The sequence below is a fragment of the Aphis gossypii genome, chromosome 1 (genome assembly GCF_020184175.1).
Source record: "Aphis gossypii isolate Hap1 chromosome 1, ASM2018417v2, whole genome shotgun sequence".
Taxonomy (NCBI): domain Eukaryota; kingdom Metazoa; phylum Arthropoda; class Insecta; order Hemiptera; family Aphididae; genus Aphis; species Aphis gossypii.
Window position 1 is genome coordinate 65,678,420 of NC_065530.1, and position 19,661 is coordinate 65,698,080.

The window sequence follows — 19,661 nt, forward strand, 5'->3', positions numbered from 1 at the left end:
AATTTTACTGTATAAAATTAAGCAAATTGAAAAAAAAAGTTATTTATAATCAATTTTAATTTTATGGTTTATAATTGTTATTGTTTTTTTTTTTTAAATAAAATGTCTATTTTTATATATTTATTTTATTGCTATAAATTTAGTAAGTATATTTAACATTATGTATATAAATTATTATATACATATAATAAAAAATATAAAAAACAAATCACGAGGGGAGGGCGATCTACCTATTACCCCCTTATAGGCTTGTAATTTCCACAATAGTCGGGAGAATGAAAAGTGGCCGCTTTTCAATTTCACCTTGACAAGGCACTGGCTGTGATCTTTTGGGAAATTTTAATCATGTTTACGTAATACAACAGAAAAACTGATAACAATGATAAGAAAAAAATAGTGAACAAAAATTGACACTGCCTATATTATATAAGATAAAACAAATAAATTTATTGGCTGTGCATATGGCGAATAACACAAGCAAAACAGTCATATTTAAGTGCATATTTTTTTTTTTGCAAAAGTGTATATCTACTTGATGATTTTTTAAAAGTTCTTATTCTAGATATTATTGATTAAAATAACCCTCTCTAAGACAGTTTCAATCGAATTATTAAAAAAAATTTTTTTATAAAATTATTATTGTTATTTATCCAAATTAACACTAGATCCACCACAAAATGATGTACCTAGTATAATATAATACGAATTAGCCAGTAGTTCAAATATACTATATTCAAACTATTGACTGATTTTCATTAGGAATATATACATATATTAGTCTAAAGTAATTTTCTTTACTTTGTCAGCAATCATACTTATCATTAATGATTTTTATTCACATTCAGTTTCAGTAAAATAACACATAAGTAAATAACCAATTAAAATTTTCTTATTATATAATAGTTAAATAGTATATATAATTTATATATATGTACTATAAAGTTTATATAATATTTATTTATACGACTAGTATAGTTGAGTGTTTTTGTATTTAGCAAAAATAATTAAGTAAGAAAAAGGTATGTAGGTATGTAAGTAAAACACTAAGAAGCATGCCACAACTTTTTGGTATAAAAATAAAAAATATTATTATATTAATATAAAATAAAATATAATTTTTTTTCTTAAATAATTAAAAAATAACTTAATAATAGATTTATTATTATATTAAATGTGTAGGTATATACATATATTATCACTTTACCTTACTAATTGGCAAAAATTAATTTAGTTTTTTAAAATTTTATAAGTACAGTTAATAATATTTTGTGTTTCATCATTACATATTGATAAATCAGTTGATTTTTCAAAATATTTATCTATACCCCAATGACGTAGTTGAAGACGAGCTTTTTGATTGTTACATGCAATTGCCCATATAGCTAAGCTAATATCTTTGTAATTTTGATTCGTAAGATTTCCAGTTTCTAACAAGGTTTTAATTCCATTTAAAAACACATCTAAATATGACAATACAATGTTTAGATTAATTTATTTCATATTAAAAATTATATTAATAGTGTATTACCTGATGACAAAATAACTATACGGTTTTGTCCATTAAAACACAAGTTTCTCAATATGGCTAAAGAATCATTTATATAATTTGATTTTAAGAGATCTACTAAAGTATCTAAAGCATAATCCACCTATAAAAAATGTATGTAAAATTAATAAAGATAAGAAGTACATGTATTATATTTTTTAAATTGTACACTGAAAAATCATTTTTTTTCACCTTTAAAAGATGTATTTGTCCATCATTGTAGCTTGTTAAAATTAGTAAAAACTTTAAACATTGTTGTTCAATTTTAATTGGCCGTTTTTTGTCTTTTAGATTAAGAGCCAACAAAATGCTTGATAATAATTTACTCTGGATAAAAGTTATAAAATGTATGTGTATAAATATAATATGATAAATAATAAATTTATATAAATTAAATTTATACTTTTGTAATTGTTACACGACATTCTTGAGCTTGACAACAGTTTGAAATTAACTGCAGTGTTATATTTAAAATATCATCATTCAAATGAAAATTAGTGGATAATGAAATCACTTCATGAAATAATGAAAATGATGTACATTTTGTTTTTGCATCTACTCCTAGTGTACTGCTAGTCATTGTCATTGCACTGCATGCTATAGCATAAATGTATACATTAAATGATAATTTATAATATATATTTGTATAATATGTATCTTTTTACTATTAGAAAAAGTTATATTACATTTCTGAAATTAAAATTAGTTTCAAATTGTCAAAATTGCAATGCATACACTAAATAATTGTTTCTTTTTTTTAACTAAATTAATTAAATAGGTACTGAGTGATTCTTTTATCGAATAACACTCATTATTTTAAAAGCTATAAACCTTAAAAAAAATTTTATCGTTATAATTTTTTAAGTTTTTTGAGTGATACTATCCATTTTTATTTTCATATTTTGCAGAATATTTTTCAGAGTATTTCAATACATAAAAATCCAAATTCAGACAATTAGTATACGAGTTATAACTTATAAGTATTTAAAGTTTAGGTGAGTAGGGTGGAATGGTATGGGTATAACCCACAAAATGTTGGTCTTAAACGCTCACCATAACTTTCAATATTTATAAAATTATAACTTATACACTACTCAGTAATCGACCTAATTTGGATTTTTAAACATCAAAATACATAGAAAAATATTGTGCTTCAAAATATGAAATTAAAAATGTATAATCATTCGAAAAAGTAAAAAATTAAAAATTATAATGAAAAAAAAATATTTTTACAAAATGAAATAGATTTTGTAATGTATGTTGTTTGATAATAGAATCACCCTGCATGTTATTTAATTAGTTTTATTATTTGATAATATTTTAGTAATGAATTACTACTACTACTACTAATAGTAATTTGCTAAAAAAATTTGGATATGAATACCAGCATAATATTTACCAGAAGGGCATGAAGATGTAAGTGATACTAGCATTTGTAATGTACAAATCAAGATATCAGATTTAGGGTTGGCAACAACAATAGGCCAAAATTTATGAATTAAATCTGGTAACTCAGTGGAAGCATCTTCTCTAGCATCATGACATCCGTAGAATAAATTACAACAAAATCTCACAACTTCCAAATATTCAGTTTGTAATACTTTCTAAAAAAAAAAAATAAAATACTCATTCAATTAACATGATTATTGATGAAGATATTATAATACAATATACATACTGATTTTTGGTTTGAATGTTTAGTAACTTGTAACTGCATACTTTTCAATTTAGAGATAATGAATGGTAATACATTGTTTTGCCTTGCCGTTTCATATGTTGATGGCTGCTCAAGAAATATGTTTGATAATGCAATTAATAACATTTTTCGTTTTAATTTATCATGCCATTCCAAGAGTAATGTACGAATTAAAATATTGCATACACGATGAGCAAATTCTAGATAAAATAAAATAAAAATAGTATTTAATAGGCATTTTTTAAAAATTTATTTATAAATTTTGAATATAATTATAAACATAAGTGTAAAATTTAAATTACCAATTACATATAAATGAGATAACTATAATAAAATGTATTGTTTAATATTACGAGTAGAAGTTTTAACCATAATACCATGACAAAATAAATCTGTGATCATACCTATTTATTTTGTCATGTATAATACTATTACATATTAGGCTAAAACATTTTAAGTTTTATTATAAATTATACATAAAAAAATAAACATACAGCAATGATTGATTTAAAAAAAAATATATAATAGGCTGTTAATTTATTTAAAGCTCAATATGCCCAAGTAAATTAAAGATTAAAGATAAGTATATCATGAATTATTTACTTACTTTTAGATAGTTGTGAAGTTACTAAAGAAACCACATTTAATGCTTCAATACATAAATCGTTATTTTTGGAAGTTATACTAGTTAATAATGCAGTTATAAAATTATTTGTTATAACAAATGTTTTATAATTTGTACATTGTATAACTATTGTTGTCAGTTTAAATAATGATTTCCATACCATAGTTGTACAATGATCTAAAATGTCATATAAATATTATAATTTATAATTTATTAATTTTTTGTAAACATGTTTTATTTACCTAAATGGATATTAATTCTTTCATAGACAACATTTAAAGAATTTAACAAATTTTCAAAATTATAATTGCTAACAGGAATAAATATCGTAAGAATGGAACATATGCGACCACACATCTCCATGATATTTGGTTTTTCAATACTCATAGGAGTCAAATATTTTTTTAAGCACCTGTATAAGTAAACAAATATATGATTATTAAATTAAAATTTATAGTTAAAACACTGAAAACCATGAATTCATTTCTGTAGTAATTTCTTATACATCATAAAAATATAACATTAAAGAGAAATGATTATATTTTACATAGCAGATCATATTAAATTATTGTAAAAATCAAATTAATATTAAATATGATTAAAGAAGTTATGCATATAGTGTTAGGTTAAAATATGTAGAGAAAGGATAATGTATCTAATTATCTAGACCTAATAAAAGCATAAGAATTGATAAAGCGATTTAATTTAATTATAAATGTACTATAATTTCTAATCATACAAATAGAAATAACAATCATAAAGATCTGATGAAAATTAAAAAATATCTGTCACTTCAATATAATAACTAAATATTGAAAATGATCAGATATAATCGTTACTTGTAAAAAAAAAATGAAGGAATTTAGGTATATTCATTGCTATAAATACATTCTTAATTATTCACACGAACAAAATAAATATAAAATATTTAGAAACTTAATACTATACAAAATACATACAGAAAAAGTGCTTGCACAAATTGATTATGTTGATTGAGTTCATATAAATTTACTTCTGTCAACGTAAACATATTGAAAAGCATGCAGCATATATTGGACACAAGTTTAGGAGATGTGAAAAAGTATTTTTTTTCTGTATAAAAAATTTTTTACATTAATTATTATACTAATTTATATTAACATTTGAAAATTTTACCCACCAGGTTTGGTATAATCGTAATATGAACACAAATTAATAATTTGAACAAAAGCATCAAAATCCAATTTAATAATGTATTGATGACATAGACTCTGAAAAATAAAATAAAATAAATAATATGTTGTTTTTGATCAAGCAATAAACATTACCTTAAATTTAGGAGAACAAAATAGATTTGAACAAAATAAAGTCGCTTGCTCGGCAACAATACAATTTTCCAGGCAATTTGATTCAGAAAAATAACTACAAAATAAATTAAAATTGTTATGTTAACTGTAATAAGCAAGTATATATTATAATTATATTAAATGTGGTATAACAACCAAAATAAGTACTTTAACGCAAGGTGAATTAAATTATGTGATACTGGAATATCAATAACAGCCAAGCCAGCTGAAAATTGAAAGACTAGAGCCCGTACTAATGAATCAGTACTGTGTATCATTGACCATGTCCATGTTTCCCAGTCGTACATACACCATACTTCAGAAATCTATTAGTAGAATTATATTATTAAAATATGTTTTCAACTTGGGAATGAAGCAATATATTAAACATTAATTTTACATTTGGTATTAAAATTGTATGGTGAAGGATGTGGTTCAGAACAGTTAAATAACTTCGCTGCAAACTTTTATCATTTGAATTATTTGTCACTATTGTTTTTAATGAAATAAATTGAGATAAATACATTTTTACAATATCTTTATCTATATGTTTTGTATTTTCCGTTAATAAAGTAAGACACTTCATATTCACTTGTAATAATACTGAAAAATAAATTGTATACTATTAGTATTTTGCAAACAAATAATAATTATTAATAGTTGAAAAAACTATTTAAATGTTAAAACCACTTCAATTATTATTTTTTTAACATTTATAAACATCAATAAATTTTTTATTAAAATAAATATTGAATAGTTTTAGTTAAAAAAAAAAAAAAATGAGAAACACCATTTTTATGTTAATTGTTAAGCAAATGAGTTATTAAACTTTATATACCAAGAATAAAAGCCTTTAAGAAGTTTAAAGGCTATGATGATTTGAAAATTATAGTAAATACAGCCGATTTATAAAAAATTATCTGAATGTTATGTGCACTAGTAGACTAAATATTATTTATTATATGTAAAACCATTATTAAGAAACAGTTTAATTAAACCTGAAAAATACACAATACAATTTAGATTTCTATAAATGAGCAGTTTTTACTTAACAGTTAACAATAAAAAGGTGATTCTTGATAACAAAAAAAAAATTAGTTCTAATTATGGCAAAATATTGCCATGGTAAATAAATGGTATAAAATCTAAGGATTAGAAAATAACATCTTAAATATATATACATTACAATATACATAATTAAATATAAAGGGAAGATGAGTATATCCAATGAATTATACTGTATATTTAGTTTTAAGAGGACACAACACCTACATGTGTTGTCTCTGTCTTATACACACATAACAGTTTAAAACTGTTTTGTGCGGGATGACTTTACTTCCTCGATATTTATATCAAAATCACCAACATTATAAATTGCAGTGAGAAGAACTTTATCTGTGTCTCAGCGTTTTAATTTTTATGATATTAGCAACCAATAATTTTTAATAATTAAAACCTTAAGTTCTCAAACTGATAAATTAAATTGTATTCATGCTATTAAAAAAATTAAAACGCTAAGACAAAGGTAAAGTTTTTCCCAATGCAATTTATAATTTTAGTAATTTTATAAAAATATTGAGAGAGTCATCCCTAGAAAACAGTTTTTAACCATGTTCCTCGTATATACGACAGAGACTACACATTCAGGTGTAGTGTCTTCTTAATAAACTTATATTGTTAGTATCAAATATATAGTGGTAACTATGTTTTTACCAATTTCATGTTTTGTAGATTCTAATCGATCAAATAATAGTTTTGTTAAATTTAATGTTGAAAAATGACTATAATTTTTTAAACAAAGCCAATATACTTCATAAAGTTCAATAAAAAATTGATTACACTGAAAAAAAAAATTAATTAAATTGATTTTAGGTAAGACAATGCATATTATATGTATTCTAATTATTACAAACCAATTGTTTTGATTTATCATCATTTTTAAAATCATCCGCCATATTATGATGCATAGATTCAGATTTCATCAATACTTCAGCAACCCAATTAAATTTATTAATTAAAACTTCTAGAAATATTATTTAAAAAAAAATTATTTAATCATTAGGGTTACATGATTTTATTTTATTATAAATATACATACTTTTTGTCAGTGCAAAATTTAGCAGTTTTAAAACAACGATTAATGTTTGTAAATCAGTTAAAAAGATTGGAGGCAATATTAAAAATTTTTTTAGTGCATTTTCTAATAATTCTTCGTCTACTTCAAACTGATTAATGTATACACTTATTTCTAAATACCTGAGGAAATAACAATATCTTACATTTATTAAGCTAACATAATTAGAACATTTTGAATTAATATAAAATATGTATACAACATATAAATACAATTTAGTTTGTATTTTAAATGCTAATTCTTGATAACATAGAATTCCATAGAAAGTAAATTCGCATAATAATACTTGCATATTTAGTTGTATAAAATCAAAAACAGTACCAGATATCATTCTATTAATTTTAAATGCAATCCATTTGAAATTATTATGTGATTAAATGACTAAATTGCACTTTTATTGGTTTTATGAATTCAAAATTCAATACAATTTAACTATTATACCCAAGGAAAAACAACTAAAAAACAATAAGTTGTTCTATTATAAATTATAAATATTATAAATATTATTAACTTAATAAATAGCTATAACTAAATTTCTTTGATAAACAACATATGCAGTTGTATTTTTACAACTTTTTAAAAACTCTTTTTTTTTAGAAGTGATAGAACTGATAGAAATAAACATTGAATAAAGATAGAAAATATATTTTGTATAAAAAATTAACAATATATTAAAATTTAAACGTGAACAATAATTGCATACAAAACTATACAATAGAGTTACATTTATTATTAATTGTTAGAAAAGTTTGGTTTTCTTTTTTCAGTGAATGCAGTCATTCCTTCCTTTCGGTCATCAGTTGCAAAAGTTCCATAGAACGACTTCTTTTCGAATTGTAAACCTTGACTTAAACTTGACTCATATGCGTAATTTACAGATTCTTTACACAATGCGACTATTAAAGGTGAATGTTCACTAATTTTTTCAGCTAATTTAATAGCCTCATCAACCAACTTTTCTGGTGGGAACACTTTACTAACTAATCCTCTAGTTAAAGCTTCCTGGGCAGAAATCTGGTTTCCAGATAAACATACTTCCATTGCAAAGCTTTTACCACAAGAACGAATCATACGCTGAGTACCGCCAGCTCCAGGAATGGTTCCAATTGCAATCTCGGGTTGGCCAAATTTAGCTTTTTCTCCAGCATATATTATATCACACATCATTGCTAATTCACATCCGCCACCCAGAGCAAAACCATTTACAGCAGCAATAACTGGTTTCTTGCATTTACTTAGATTATCCCATTGTTTGAGTAAACCAGTTTTTAGATTAGTTGAATAAGTCTTATCAAGCATTTCTTTAATATCAGCACCAGCTGCAAAAGCACGTTCACTACCAGTAACAACAATAGCGCCGATTGAATCATCGGCATCATAGGCAGATACTGCTTCAGTCAATTCTGTGACTAAACCATCACATAAAGCATTCAATGCTTTGGGTCTATTGAGTTTGACAAGGCCAACATTTTGTTTCTCGCCAACTTTCTCAGTAATAATATACTCCAAGTTACATGTGGATAGCTTCATTGAAGTTACAGGTGTAATAATTTTCGTCAGCGAAAAAATTAACTTTGATTTAGACATTGAAGATCTTATAAAAATTGCCATTTTGAAATATATAATATAATACTAGCTATATTAGTTTTAAAACGTTAACTTGATGGAGAAATTGTAAAAATTTCAAGAAAAATCACTTTTATAATAACCTCTAATAGTCTAATGAACTGCACGTAAAAAAGTGAATTTTATCTATGGACAACAACCAATGATTGATTATCTTTCAAAGTCAAACGTTGAACTGTAAATAGGTATGTAGAATAGTGTTAATAGCGACTGCGTAGTCGTAGTGCGTAATCCGGACTTTGGAGTTCAGACTGTACTTGGACACTTGGCGTTCTTTTAATCTTATATAATATATGCAGTTATGCCTGCCGCCTGGTAGGTGATAAGTTACCGAGTACCGGTTTGACCATTATAGACAAGTATACTTTGACTACAATATAATATAAAGTTACAAACAAGGTGTATTCGTGTATTATCACCTTGATTTCAAAATTAAATAAAAAACTAAATTACTGATAACAAATGAAATGTGTAGTGTATATGTAATGATGGGGTTAATAGACAATGTCATAACACACAATTACAAATAATTACAGTGTAGGTAATCGGAAATGTTTCCTGAAACACGATAAATGTCGTAACGTAACTATAAAAAATAAATACTATTTAATGAAAATAATTTGAATCCGAACTAAGGATATTATGAATTATGATAACGAATAACGATTCACCGGTTCACGTTTTAAAAAACATCTTTGATTTGATATTTTGATCTTTCGATACTTCGATTTTTACTTTCTGTGTAGTACCCATGTATTAAGTTCTGAATTTTGAACTTTTAAAGGTTGTGTGACACGTATTGTATAATACGTGTATAATAATTAGCTATGATAATAAATTAATCAAATATGAATAACTGACACTATATAGTTAAAAATCCTCATATCCAAAAAAACACGTCTTGTCTTGCACTACATTAAAGAATAGAGGCTTATTTTAATATTATTATGCAGTTTCTTTGTAAAATTTTTCATAGTTTAACATTGAATTGAAGTTTTTTCATACTCTAATTGAATAGTAAGAAAATTATTCTTTCCAAAATGTTTGTTAATGGCTTATAAGTCCAAGTTAAAAGTAAAATAATTAGTTTTGTTTAAATATTTATAGATCCATATTATTATTATGATAAATGATAAAAAATTTTTGAGTATACATTTAAATACAAATCATAAATAATTGTATAAATATAAGCCGTACAAAATAAGTGAAATTATTACCTCCTTAAATCGTCAAGAATGGCTAATGCTACTTGATGTGACTTGGCAGCAATTAAGTCAACCAAATATTTTTTAACTGACCATTTAATACAAGCTTTTCTAAAATGTTGAAAAACATTGTTGAATACGTGGTTTTCTGTAGTTGCAGTAAGGCCATTTTCCAAAAAATCATCAATATTATCATAATGTTTCAAATGCCATGTTAATATTAAGACTTCCATACAATTGTAGTTCTCTTTAATTTCTAAAATAAAAAATTAATTAAATATACTAATTGAAATAAAACTGATTTAAATATTTAGTTATTAATCTTACTAGAAAATAACATTGTATCATCAGAATTGTTAGCTGTATAGTAATAGTTATCAAATTTAACAGGAGTATTTATTTTATTCTTAACTACTATTGGTATTTTACCAAAGTAAGTTAAATATTGTTTGAATATACAATAAAAAAAAATTTGAAACACATATTGTTTTACAAGTGGAACTTCATAAAAATCAGACAGAACTGTAATACATAAAAACATGTTAAGTGTATAAATATATATAATCAATTATAGCATTATAATTGTTGTACCTGAGATTAATAGTTGTTGTACTTCAATATTATTTGCTAATGAATGATCATCATTAATAGTTAATTCTTTTTTCTTTGTGAAACATAAAATTAATTTTAATAATGCAATTAATAATCCACGTTCATTGACAAACATCTAAAAATTATTTGACGATATTAATAAAAAATTTAAAGCAGATCATAAGTATCATAAGTATTAAATAGCAATCCATACTTTTGATGATTTAAGTAAATTTAATATAATATCCATTCCTCTATTACAAATAAAATGTTGTTGGAGATGATTATATTCAAGTATTACTGATATTTTATATAAAGCACATTTAATAGTTTGATGACTTGAAAATTCATTAGAAATTAAATCTATCATATCATCTAGATCTTTTTCCTAAAAACATTTTATAAATTATACTCATGTTCTTATAAATAATTATAGTGAGGGCTCATGTCTCACACAAAATACAGGAAAATGATTTAAGTAGAATTAAAATAATTAATAAATTAAAATTAATATAATATTATCAAGTATGGAATTTTCCAAGCAATTAATCGTTATATGATTAACAATATTTATCCAGGTACATGTATACATACAACTAGTATAAATACATAATAAAAAAAGTTTAGTAAGTTAGTAAATAATAAATATGATATTATACTGATCAATATATATAGTATATATCATAATTATAAATTGTTCTTCACAAGCCATCACTATATAATTATAAACATAAAATAACAAAACATCTATTTACACACATTATATTCACCAATGGGTTTATCCACTTGTTCATTTACTTCATCGATTTCCATTACAAAAATATCATTTGGTAGTTTAATGTTTCTATTTAGAGATGTTTTAAAAATCCAAGTAATTCTATTATTTGCTTCAACCCGAGATGTTTTATTTTTACTGAATAACATTACAACTGTTGAATGAAGTAGCTAAAAGTTAAATTCATTATTTAAATTTTAAATATTATATAATTGTATAAATTGTATAAACCTAACCTATGGTTTTACTATAATTTCTTAAAAATTTTAATCATACAAATTTTAATTATTAAAGTCAATTTTTTTAAAACCACATTGACATCTGACATTGAGTTATGCATTACATTTGGAATATACTAAGAAAACATACTACCATAATAGTAAATCAGGTATGGAAAACCATAATTTTAAGATTAAAACTTATGCTTTAAATAAGTTTTTTTATTTTTTAATTCAGTTAAATTTAAACAATTAGGAATCAATAATATAAAATAAAAATATTTAGTACCAAAAATTCATTTTTTTCAGAACTACCTACATCTCGAAAGGTCAAAATTTTAATAGAGGTATTACATAACAATCATTTATAAACTTAACTTGATAAAATATATATCATGATAAAAATATAAATTTATAATTGTTACATACTGCTAATTTTGAAATATTTAATTTCTCTGCTTGATCAGGATCAAATAAATCCAAAACAATTTGGCCCAGAGTAGATGTTTGGTTAGCATAACAATATAATACTGGGAATATTGGAGCTAAATTTTTTAGAAAACATTTCCATTGGTTATTATTTATTATGTTCTTGCTTTTTATTATCTGTTCTATAATTTCTGACGCTGATTGACGTATCTATAAAAAAAATTACTTTATTTTAATTATCAATAGTTTAAAAATAAAACTAAAATACCTGTTCATTTGAATTATTACAGCCAAAACATATTATTTCATTCAACACATTAGTACTCAATAAATTGTTTATAAGACGGTCAATTTTTTTTGATTCGAGGTTTAAATGGTTAAATAATTTCTTCATTGTATTATTAAGAGCTAAGTATGTATAGAATACAATTTCAACAGATTTAAAAGAAAGTAAACTTAATAAAATGTTACTGTATTCCTTTTCATTATCTGTTATTTCTGTCAACTTTCTAAAGAGAATAATAAAAATAATATTAGAAAATTGTAGTATTAGCTTTGAATAAATAATTTTAAATTCTATTATAAGGTAATGTAATTCAAAAATAAGGAACTTAATCTTAAGTTTAAAAGGTTATTATTTTTAAATAATACCAGTAATTATTTTACAAGTTTAATAAATTGTCTTAATCTATTACGAGTAAAAGTGCCCCAAAACAAATCACCAGAGATTTTCCCAATAAAATAAAATCTAGCACATTTAATTATTAAGAATACTATGTACTTCCACTTTATTTATTATAAAAAAATTGCTTTATCATTTAAAATTAAAATTTTTGAATTTATGAAAGTTATAATAGTAATACTTGTTATATATTATATTATTCTATTATTCTAAAGACCAAATTGTATTTTTTCAAATTCCCCTAAAAATATTATCTGAATTTACTGTTAATTATATAATACAATTTTTTTAACGTTTCATATAATTTAATTTTAATTTTATACGAACATTAAATATAATTTTTTAAAACTTAGTTTATAAATTATGTTTGTAATAACTCCCAACTCATCAAAAATGTATTTTAAACAGGTAAGTAATCTTCGTAATAAATATATTTTATTTTGTTGTTGAAAAAAAAAATTAGTTAAAAATAAAGAAAAATAATTTATTGATTTAAAAATTAGTAAACCTATTAAATAATAAGCAGTTAACAATTTATTGTATTAGAAAAGAAACTAACATTTGCTATACAACAAGCTCAAAAAAATAAACGATAAAATAAAAGAGTACACATGAATTATGTTTTTAGTTTCAAAATTGAATATAAATACACAATATTGATAGTTTTATTAATTTTAGATTCTAAAGTGATCATCACGTAGGTATGTATTGGTTTCATTACGATGCACATTTTTATTTTAGTTTTGTCTGTCCTTTTAAGAGGTATAAATGCTTAAACTTTCAATTTATGAAGATTTCTAGTTGCAAAACGTACCTAATATTTTAAATATTTAAATAATTTGGGAAACAGGACCTTTTTACAATAAATAAAATTTAATTTTTTTAGTTGAAATTAATTTCTTTAACTATAAGATTCATATTTTTCACCAAATATTTATAACAATACAGGGAAATTCATCAAAATTACAAGAATGTGAAATAACTTTGTTGTCAATTTTTTTTTTTTTTAATTCTAACACCTAAGACTTGAAAATTAAATGTAAGATTATTTGTATAATTTTTTGTTGGAAATAAAAAATTTGTTTTAGCAAAAGCACATACAGGTTTTTATAATCAATTAAGTTTAAATTTTAAATACATTCAACATTGAATAAAAAAATCATACTAAAATAACGATTGCTTATCATAAATACATTCTACTACCTATTTTGAAATATTTTTTTTGTATTCCATCTATACAAAAATACATAAATGCATTTATAGTCATAAATTTAAATTCTAAAACACTTTATACTAGTGAAACTAAATCCTATTAGCTATTAGTATTACCATTGATTATAGAAATAATATTATAATAGTATTACTTCCTAGATACCTCTAAATTACCCTCTTCACCAGCCATTTAAAATATATATATATACTCTGTATCACTTACGCATATTTACATGTGTTTGTAATAAATTTATCAATTACAGTAAATTGTTTATGGAAACATATTATAGGTAATGAGCTTCTAAATAAATGCGCAAATTGTTTAATATCCAAATTGCTAGTGGATGATAAAATATAAGCATTGTTAACCCTTTTGATAATTTGTTGTTCTAATAATTCTTCCTAAAATAAATAAAATTAATGTAAAATACAAAATAAATAGGGTTAGATTTTATTAAAAAAAAAACCAGTTTAGTGTTATAATAATAACTCACATTAGTAACTTTTTCATACAGTTGGTAGTACAATTCAGGATAAAGATGAATCCAATATGGTTGTTTAAGTATATTACAAATTAGTACTTTAAATTGATCATTAGATGAATCATGTTTTAAAATTTCCTTGGCAATAATTAAAAACTTCAGTGAAGATAGAGGTTCATTTCTAAAAAATAAATGTGGTAAATATAAAATTAAAAATAATTCTTTTTTTAAATTTGTTAAAACATATTTTAATATTATTATTAATACTTACAGGAGTAAACTTTTGATTGTATAATCAGAAAATACTAATTCTATGTAAAATTTAATATTACAACTATTCGATATAGACGATAAAAGATGCATGCTGGACATGAACAAAGAGAAAGCTCCACCGCTATTAAAACTTATTTGTTTTAAAAGTACAGGCATCAGTATGACACAAAATTTGGCAATACCCCAACGTGAGATTTCATCCTAAAAACATGTGACATGATTAAGAAAATATTATTAAAACAAAAATACCCATAATAATCAAAAAATTATAATCAGTTAAAATGAAAAAAATACTAACATTAGTTGAAGATTCACTATTAGTTTCTCTTATGGATATTTGAGAATTAGAATCATAATTAGAACTAATACTTTCATTATTTTCCTGAAAAGAAATAGAATTTTTTTAAATTTTCTATGATACAATCTGATAAAATAAAAATAAAATAGAAATTCAAACAACTATTAAAATTAAATATTCATGCACATAACTACATAAGACTTATTATTAAACACTATAAGCATAATTTATAATATATATAAGTTATTTTATATAGTTATATTGTATTTAAACATTTAATAGATTTATATTTCTTTGCGTACAAAAACTCATTGACCATATTAAAAAACAGACTTACACACAAACCAGTAGTACATTCATGGTGTCTTCTTATTAACTTTTCGACCAAATACATTAGACATTCCAGTATCAACTCTTTTTCTTTGTTTTCATTCAGCCATTTAATCAATTTCTAAAGTTGTAATTGAATATTAAAGTTCAGAAATAAATAAACTTAAATTTAAATTACCTGAATAATTAATGGATGCTGTAAAAATATTTCTGTTTGAAACTCGCATAGAATTTTGTTTTTAAATATATAACAAATTTCGGAAACAGATGATTCATTTAAAGAAAAATTGTTTTCAAACAATAACCATTGGCTATCTTGACATAAATCAGCAACTACAGGAAAATGCCAATCCATGCCATTTGAGCAGTCATAAGAAAAATCTGAGTATTCATCTAAATTGCTAGATATATTTTTATAATCTTCTGTACCAACTATTAAGCCACCATTACTGGACCACTCTCTAATAATAAATAAAATATTACTTTTAAACAATTAAATATAACTTGTGGGATACAATAAGGATAGTATAATGTATATTATGTCATATTAATATAATTAAATATTCTTACGTTGACATTTTGAAGTTGATAAAAAATTAAAAATTAAATTATCTTTCAATGGTTTCTTATTAATTTATAAAATGCAAAACACAATTATCACTATCTAGTATAATATAATAAATACATGTTTGTATGTACATACACTACCAAATAGTGAATTTAATTAAATCAATAATAAAATGAATAATTAGGTAAATTTAATTTAAAGTATACATTTAGGTACTTAAATTAAAATTTATTAGTTACAAGTGTATCACGATATGGATTTTGTTGTATATTCAAGAATTTAAAAATGTTTAATAGAACTTTTAAGTTTAAACATTAAAACAGATTTTAAATTTTTAATAAAGACAACTTATTTATTTTATTTTTTACTTATTTAGTAATTATCACTACACTAAACACTTATTCACTTCCTTAGATGCATTTTTAAATTAAATTAAATTTAACTTCAATCTTCAATTTTAATTTTTAATATTAACGGATTTGTTCTTATCATATACCTCTATTATCTCAGTGATTATAGTGATAATAGACTGTTCATGGCATAAAGTAATATTACCATAGAAAAGAGATTATTATCTTAAATCGTCATTGTGATCTGTAGATTATATTACTGTAATCATTTCAAAGAGTCGACTCGTCGAGACGAGTTGTTTATGAGCTACACGTGCGACGTGCCTATTATTTTCTATTATTTTCTTCGGATCATCAAATATGTTTAGAAGTGGTTTTATAAAAGTAAGTAAAAACCAAATATTATTTCTTTACCTTTAATTTAGTGAATGATTTTAATTGTCTAAAATATAAACCATTTATATTTGAAATTTGGAAATTATGTGTATCTATTAAATTAATAATTATATTTATTTAATTTAGCTTAACAAAAACGAAGAGCCCAAAGAAAAAACTACAAAAGAATCCAAGGATAGAGGTGTCATTTATCTTGGTCATGTCCCTCATGGTTTCTATGAAAATGAAATGAAAAATTATTTTACACAATTTGGAGAGGTCACAAATATCAACATTCCTAAAAGCAAGGTAATAATGGCACTATGTGTAATACATTAGTTTATTTAGGTTTTTAATAATATTAATGAGAACAATAACTTTAGAAAACTGGTAGAGCAAAAGGATATGCATTTGTAGAATTTTTGTACCCAGAAGTTGCCAAGGTAGTTGCAGAAACCATGAATAACTATTTGATGCACAAAAAAATTCTTGTTGGTAAGAAAACTTTTTATAAAGTAATCAAAATTAAATATAAATATTTATGATTCATATATTTTTAGCCAAATACCTTCCTCCTAATCAAGTAAAAAGTAATACATTTTGGCGTTGTAACAAAAATAAAATTCCGCTAACAATAAAAAATAGGTCTATACATAGAAAGGCAATGGAAAGACCATTAAATCCTGAAAAAGAAAAAGAAAGTAAAGCTGCATTACAAAAGCGTATCAAATCTTTACAAAAGAAATTAAAAAGCAAAGGAATTGAATATGAAGTGCAAGTAAGTTAAATATTAAAAAATCTTTAATTATAATAAATAAAATAATGTCACTGCCTACTTTCAATATGTCATCCTATGTTTTTCAACCCAATTTATTTAGTTAGGTCTTAAAAATTTTAATTTTAAATATTATTAATAATACTTTAGTAAAACCTTTCTATTAGACAGAATTCTCCTTATAACAAAAAATATCAATAGTCCCAGTTCACATAATAACATGTGAAATTGAACTCTTTGAGAAGAAATCTCTACAAAACAGAATTGAACAATTTTCATGACCCTATTAGTAAAAATACTCTATAACATGGAAAATAAAATTAATTAAAGATAAATAACATTTGTGTAGGTACATATTTGGTAACTAGATAATCTTAATTTTATCATTGTTTGAAATATTGGTCAATGGTATCAAATCACGATTGTCATATTGAATTTTATTATCTTCTATTAAACGTACACAAGTACAGTATAGCAAAGATATCTAAGATTTATTTCATCTGAAATATAACTTTTTTTACATAGAAATATACATAGGTATGAAAATTTCTGAATCTTATTTTTTTTTCGACCTTTAAAAATTTTTAGTCCCAAACAATTCTGTTTTTAAAAAATTTTACTGTATTTACTTATTTATCTATCCATCTAATACTTTTATTTTAATATTTAGTGTTTTATGATAAATTAGCTGAATTACCTTACTTTACCCATATTTTGAACTAAAATGTAATTATTTATATAATTAAAAATTAGGTGCTTATATAATATAGGCATAAATATTGAATAAAAGTGCAGCTTCTTAAACACTAAACATCATTATTTTGCATTTTCTTAAATAGTTAAAAAAATCATAAAATTATTCAAATACCTCACCAAAAAAACAAATCAATTAAATACAATATTTTTCTGTTCCCCTCTCCCTCCTCACAACAAACAAAAAATTGGTGATATGGGGATACTTGGAGAAGTATATAAACTACTCATGAAAAGTTTAATGTCATCAAAAACTTGGTTTATAGAAGCTTGTTCTTTTATATATTTAAAGATTACTATTGAAAAAATATCATACATTTTACATTTTAAATATAAAATGAAATGTTCAAATTATTTAGATAAATTCTACTCAAATTACTAATAGTACTATAAATAAATTAATAAATATTCTTAGACCTAGAGTTTGATGTATTATGTTTGTTCATAATCGTTTTTTTTGTCTAATATATTATAATAATAGTCATTAAATTTGAATTGTCCATACTGGATAAAATAGTGATTTACTCAATGATAAGGTACACTCAAAACAGTAGAAACATACAATGTAGCAGAGAAACTTCTCCAGTTTGTTTATTTGAAAATAATGTGTTTGCAAGTTATTTAAATCTTGAAAAAATAATTATATTTTAAAATTACAGATAGCAGTATAGAACACACGGCTAATGCAGCAAAAAACAAATGATTTTGAAAGAGTAATCATTACAGAGTATATTATTCAATACACATTGAACCTTAAAATCTTACTTGCTGTTTTTATTACTTCAAATTTTCAATGTAATATAATGTCTTAATAATATGTTTATGCATTGTATATATATAAAGAAATTGTATTATTGGGGTTATTAATTTCATTTGCTTATTTTTTTTTGAATCTTTGAGAATTTTGTAGATTTTTAGAATTTAAAGTTAGTCAGATGTTGCCTTGGTGGTAGTTCCGAAGTTAAGATTTAGTTGGAGTTAAATTATCATTAATATTGTTGAAGACAATTATTAAGATGAAATGTATTTTTTTAATTCTTAAGAAAATTCAATCAATATTGAGATTAATGTTTTGTAATTAGACAGAACTGTAAAAACTGGGTGTACAAAGTGTGCACTGCACATGGGCCACAGACCTCATACTATATTGCAGGGCCTCAAAAATAGATTATAATACGGCCACACATGTCCTCTAGATTTTAGTTTGCACATAGACCTCGAGTAGTCTAGTTACAGTACTGTAATAAGATGTATATTATTTAAGCATACTAAGTGATTATCACATAACACAATTTAGGTTTGATTAATGTGATGTGTATTTGAATTGTGCAATCTAAGTGACAAGGTATACACCATATAAAATGATTGCCCATAATATTGTACAATTTGACAT

At 23.3% G+C, this 19,661-nt stretch overlaps 3 protein-coding genes across 3 annotated transcripts; 1 reads left to right on the plus strand and 2 right to left on the minus strand.

Moving 5' to 3' along the window:
• Nucleotides 1-1,062: 1,062 nt before the first annotated feature.
• LOC114119476 (uncharacterized) lies at nucleotides 1,063-16,327 on the minus strand. Its single transcript, XM_027981036.2, has 30 exons — nucleotides 16,018-16,327; nucleotides 15,626-15,908; nucleotides 15,455-15,568; nucleotides 15,118-15,201; nucleotides 14,818-15,020; nucleotides 14,559-14,727; nucleotides 14,288-14,466; nucleotides 12,439-12,679; nucleotides 12,171-12,380; nucleotides 11,508-11,693; nucleotides 10,963-11,136; nucleotides 10,749-10,884; nucleotides 10,485-10,679; nucleotides 10,170-10,413; nucleotides 7,291-7,448; nucleotides 7,106-7,215; nucleotides 6,906-7,032; nucleotides 5,593-5,795; nucleotides 5,361-5,518; nucleotides 5,175-5,268; nucleotides 5,027-5,117; nucleotides 4,827-4,959; nucleotides 4,110-4,279; nucleotides 3,850-4,044; nucleotides 3,225-3,442; nucleotides 2,946-3,150; nucleotides 1,950-2,143; nucleotides 1,739-1,873; nucleotides 1,529-1,649; nucleotides 1,063-1,460 (listed from the first exon to the last, which is right to left on the minus strand). The coding sequence occupies exons 1-30, from the start codon at nucleotides 16,023-16,025 to the stop codon at nucleotides 1,228-1,230; spliced, it is 4,971 nt and encodes a 1,656-aa protein (XP_027836837.2). The 5' UTR covers nucleotides 16,026-16,327; the 3' UTR covers nucleotides 1,063-1,227.
• Nucleotides 7,956-9,329, minus strand: LOC114119477 (probable enoyl-CoA hydratase, mitochondrial). The gene has a single exon (XM_027981037.2). The coding sequence runs from the start codon at nucleotides 8,935-8,937 to the stop codon at nucleotides 8,059-8,061; it is 879 nt and encodes a 292-aa protein (XP_027836838.1). The 5' UTR covers nucleotides 8,938-9,329; the 3' UTR covers nucleotides 7,956-8,058.
• Nucleotides 16,328-16,597: 270 nt separating the features above from the next.
• LOC114119509 (MKI67 FHA domain-interacting nucleolar phosphoprotein-like) lies at nucleotides 16,598-19,085 on the plus strand. Its single transcript, XM_027981084.2, has 5 exons — nucleotides 16,598-16,749; nucleotides 16,888-17,049; nucleotides 17,124-17,235; nucleotides 17,301-17,518; nucleotides 18,928-19,085. Exons 1-5 carry the CDS (start codon nucleotides 16,726-16,728, stop codon nucleotides 18,937-18,939), a joined length of 528 nt encoding a protein of 175 aa, XP_027836885.1. The 5' UTR covers nucleotides 16,598-16,725; the 3' UTR covers nucleotides 18,940-19,085.
• The last annotated feature ends 576 nt before the right edge of the window (nucleotides 19,086-19,661 follow it).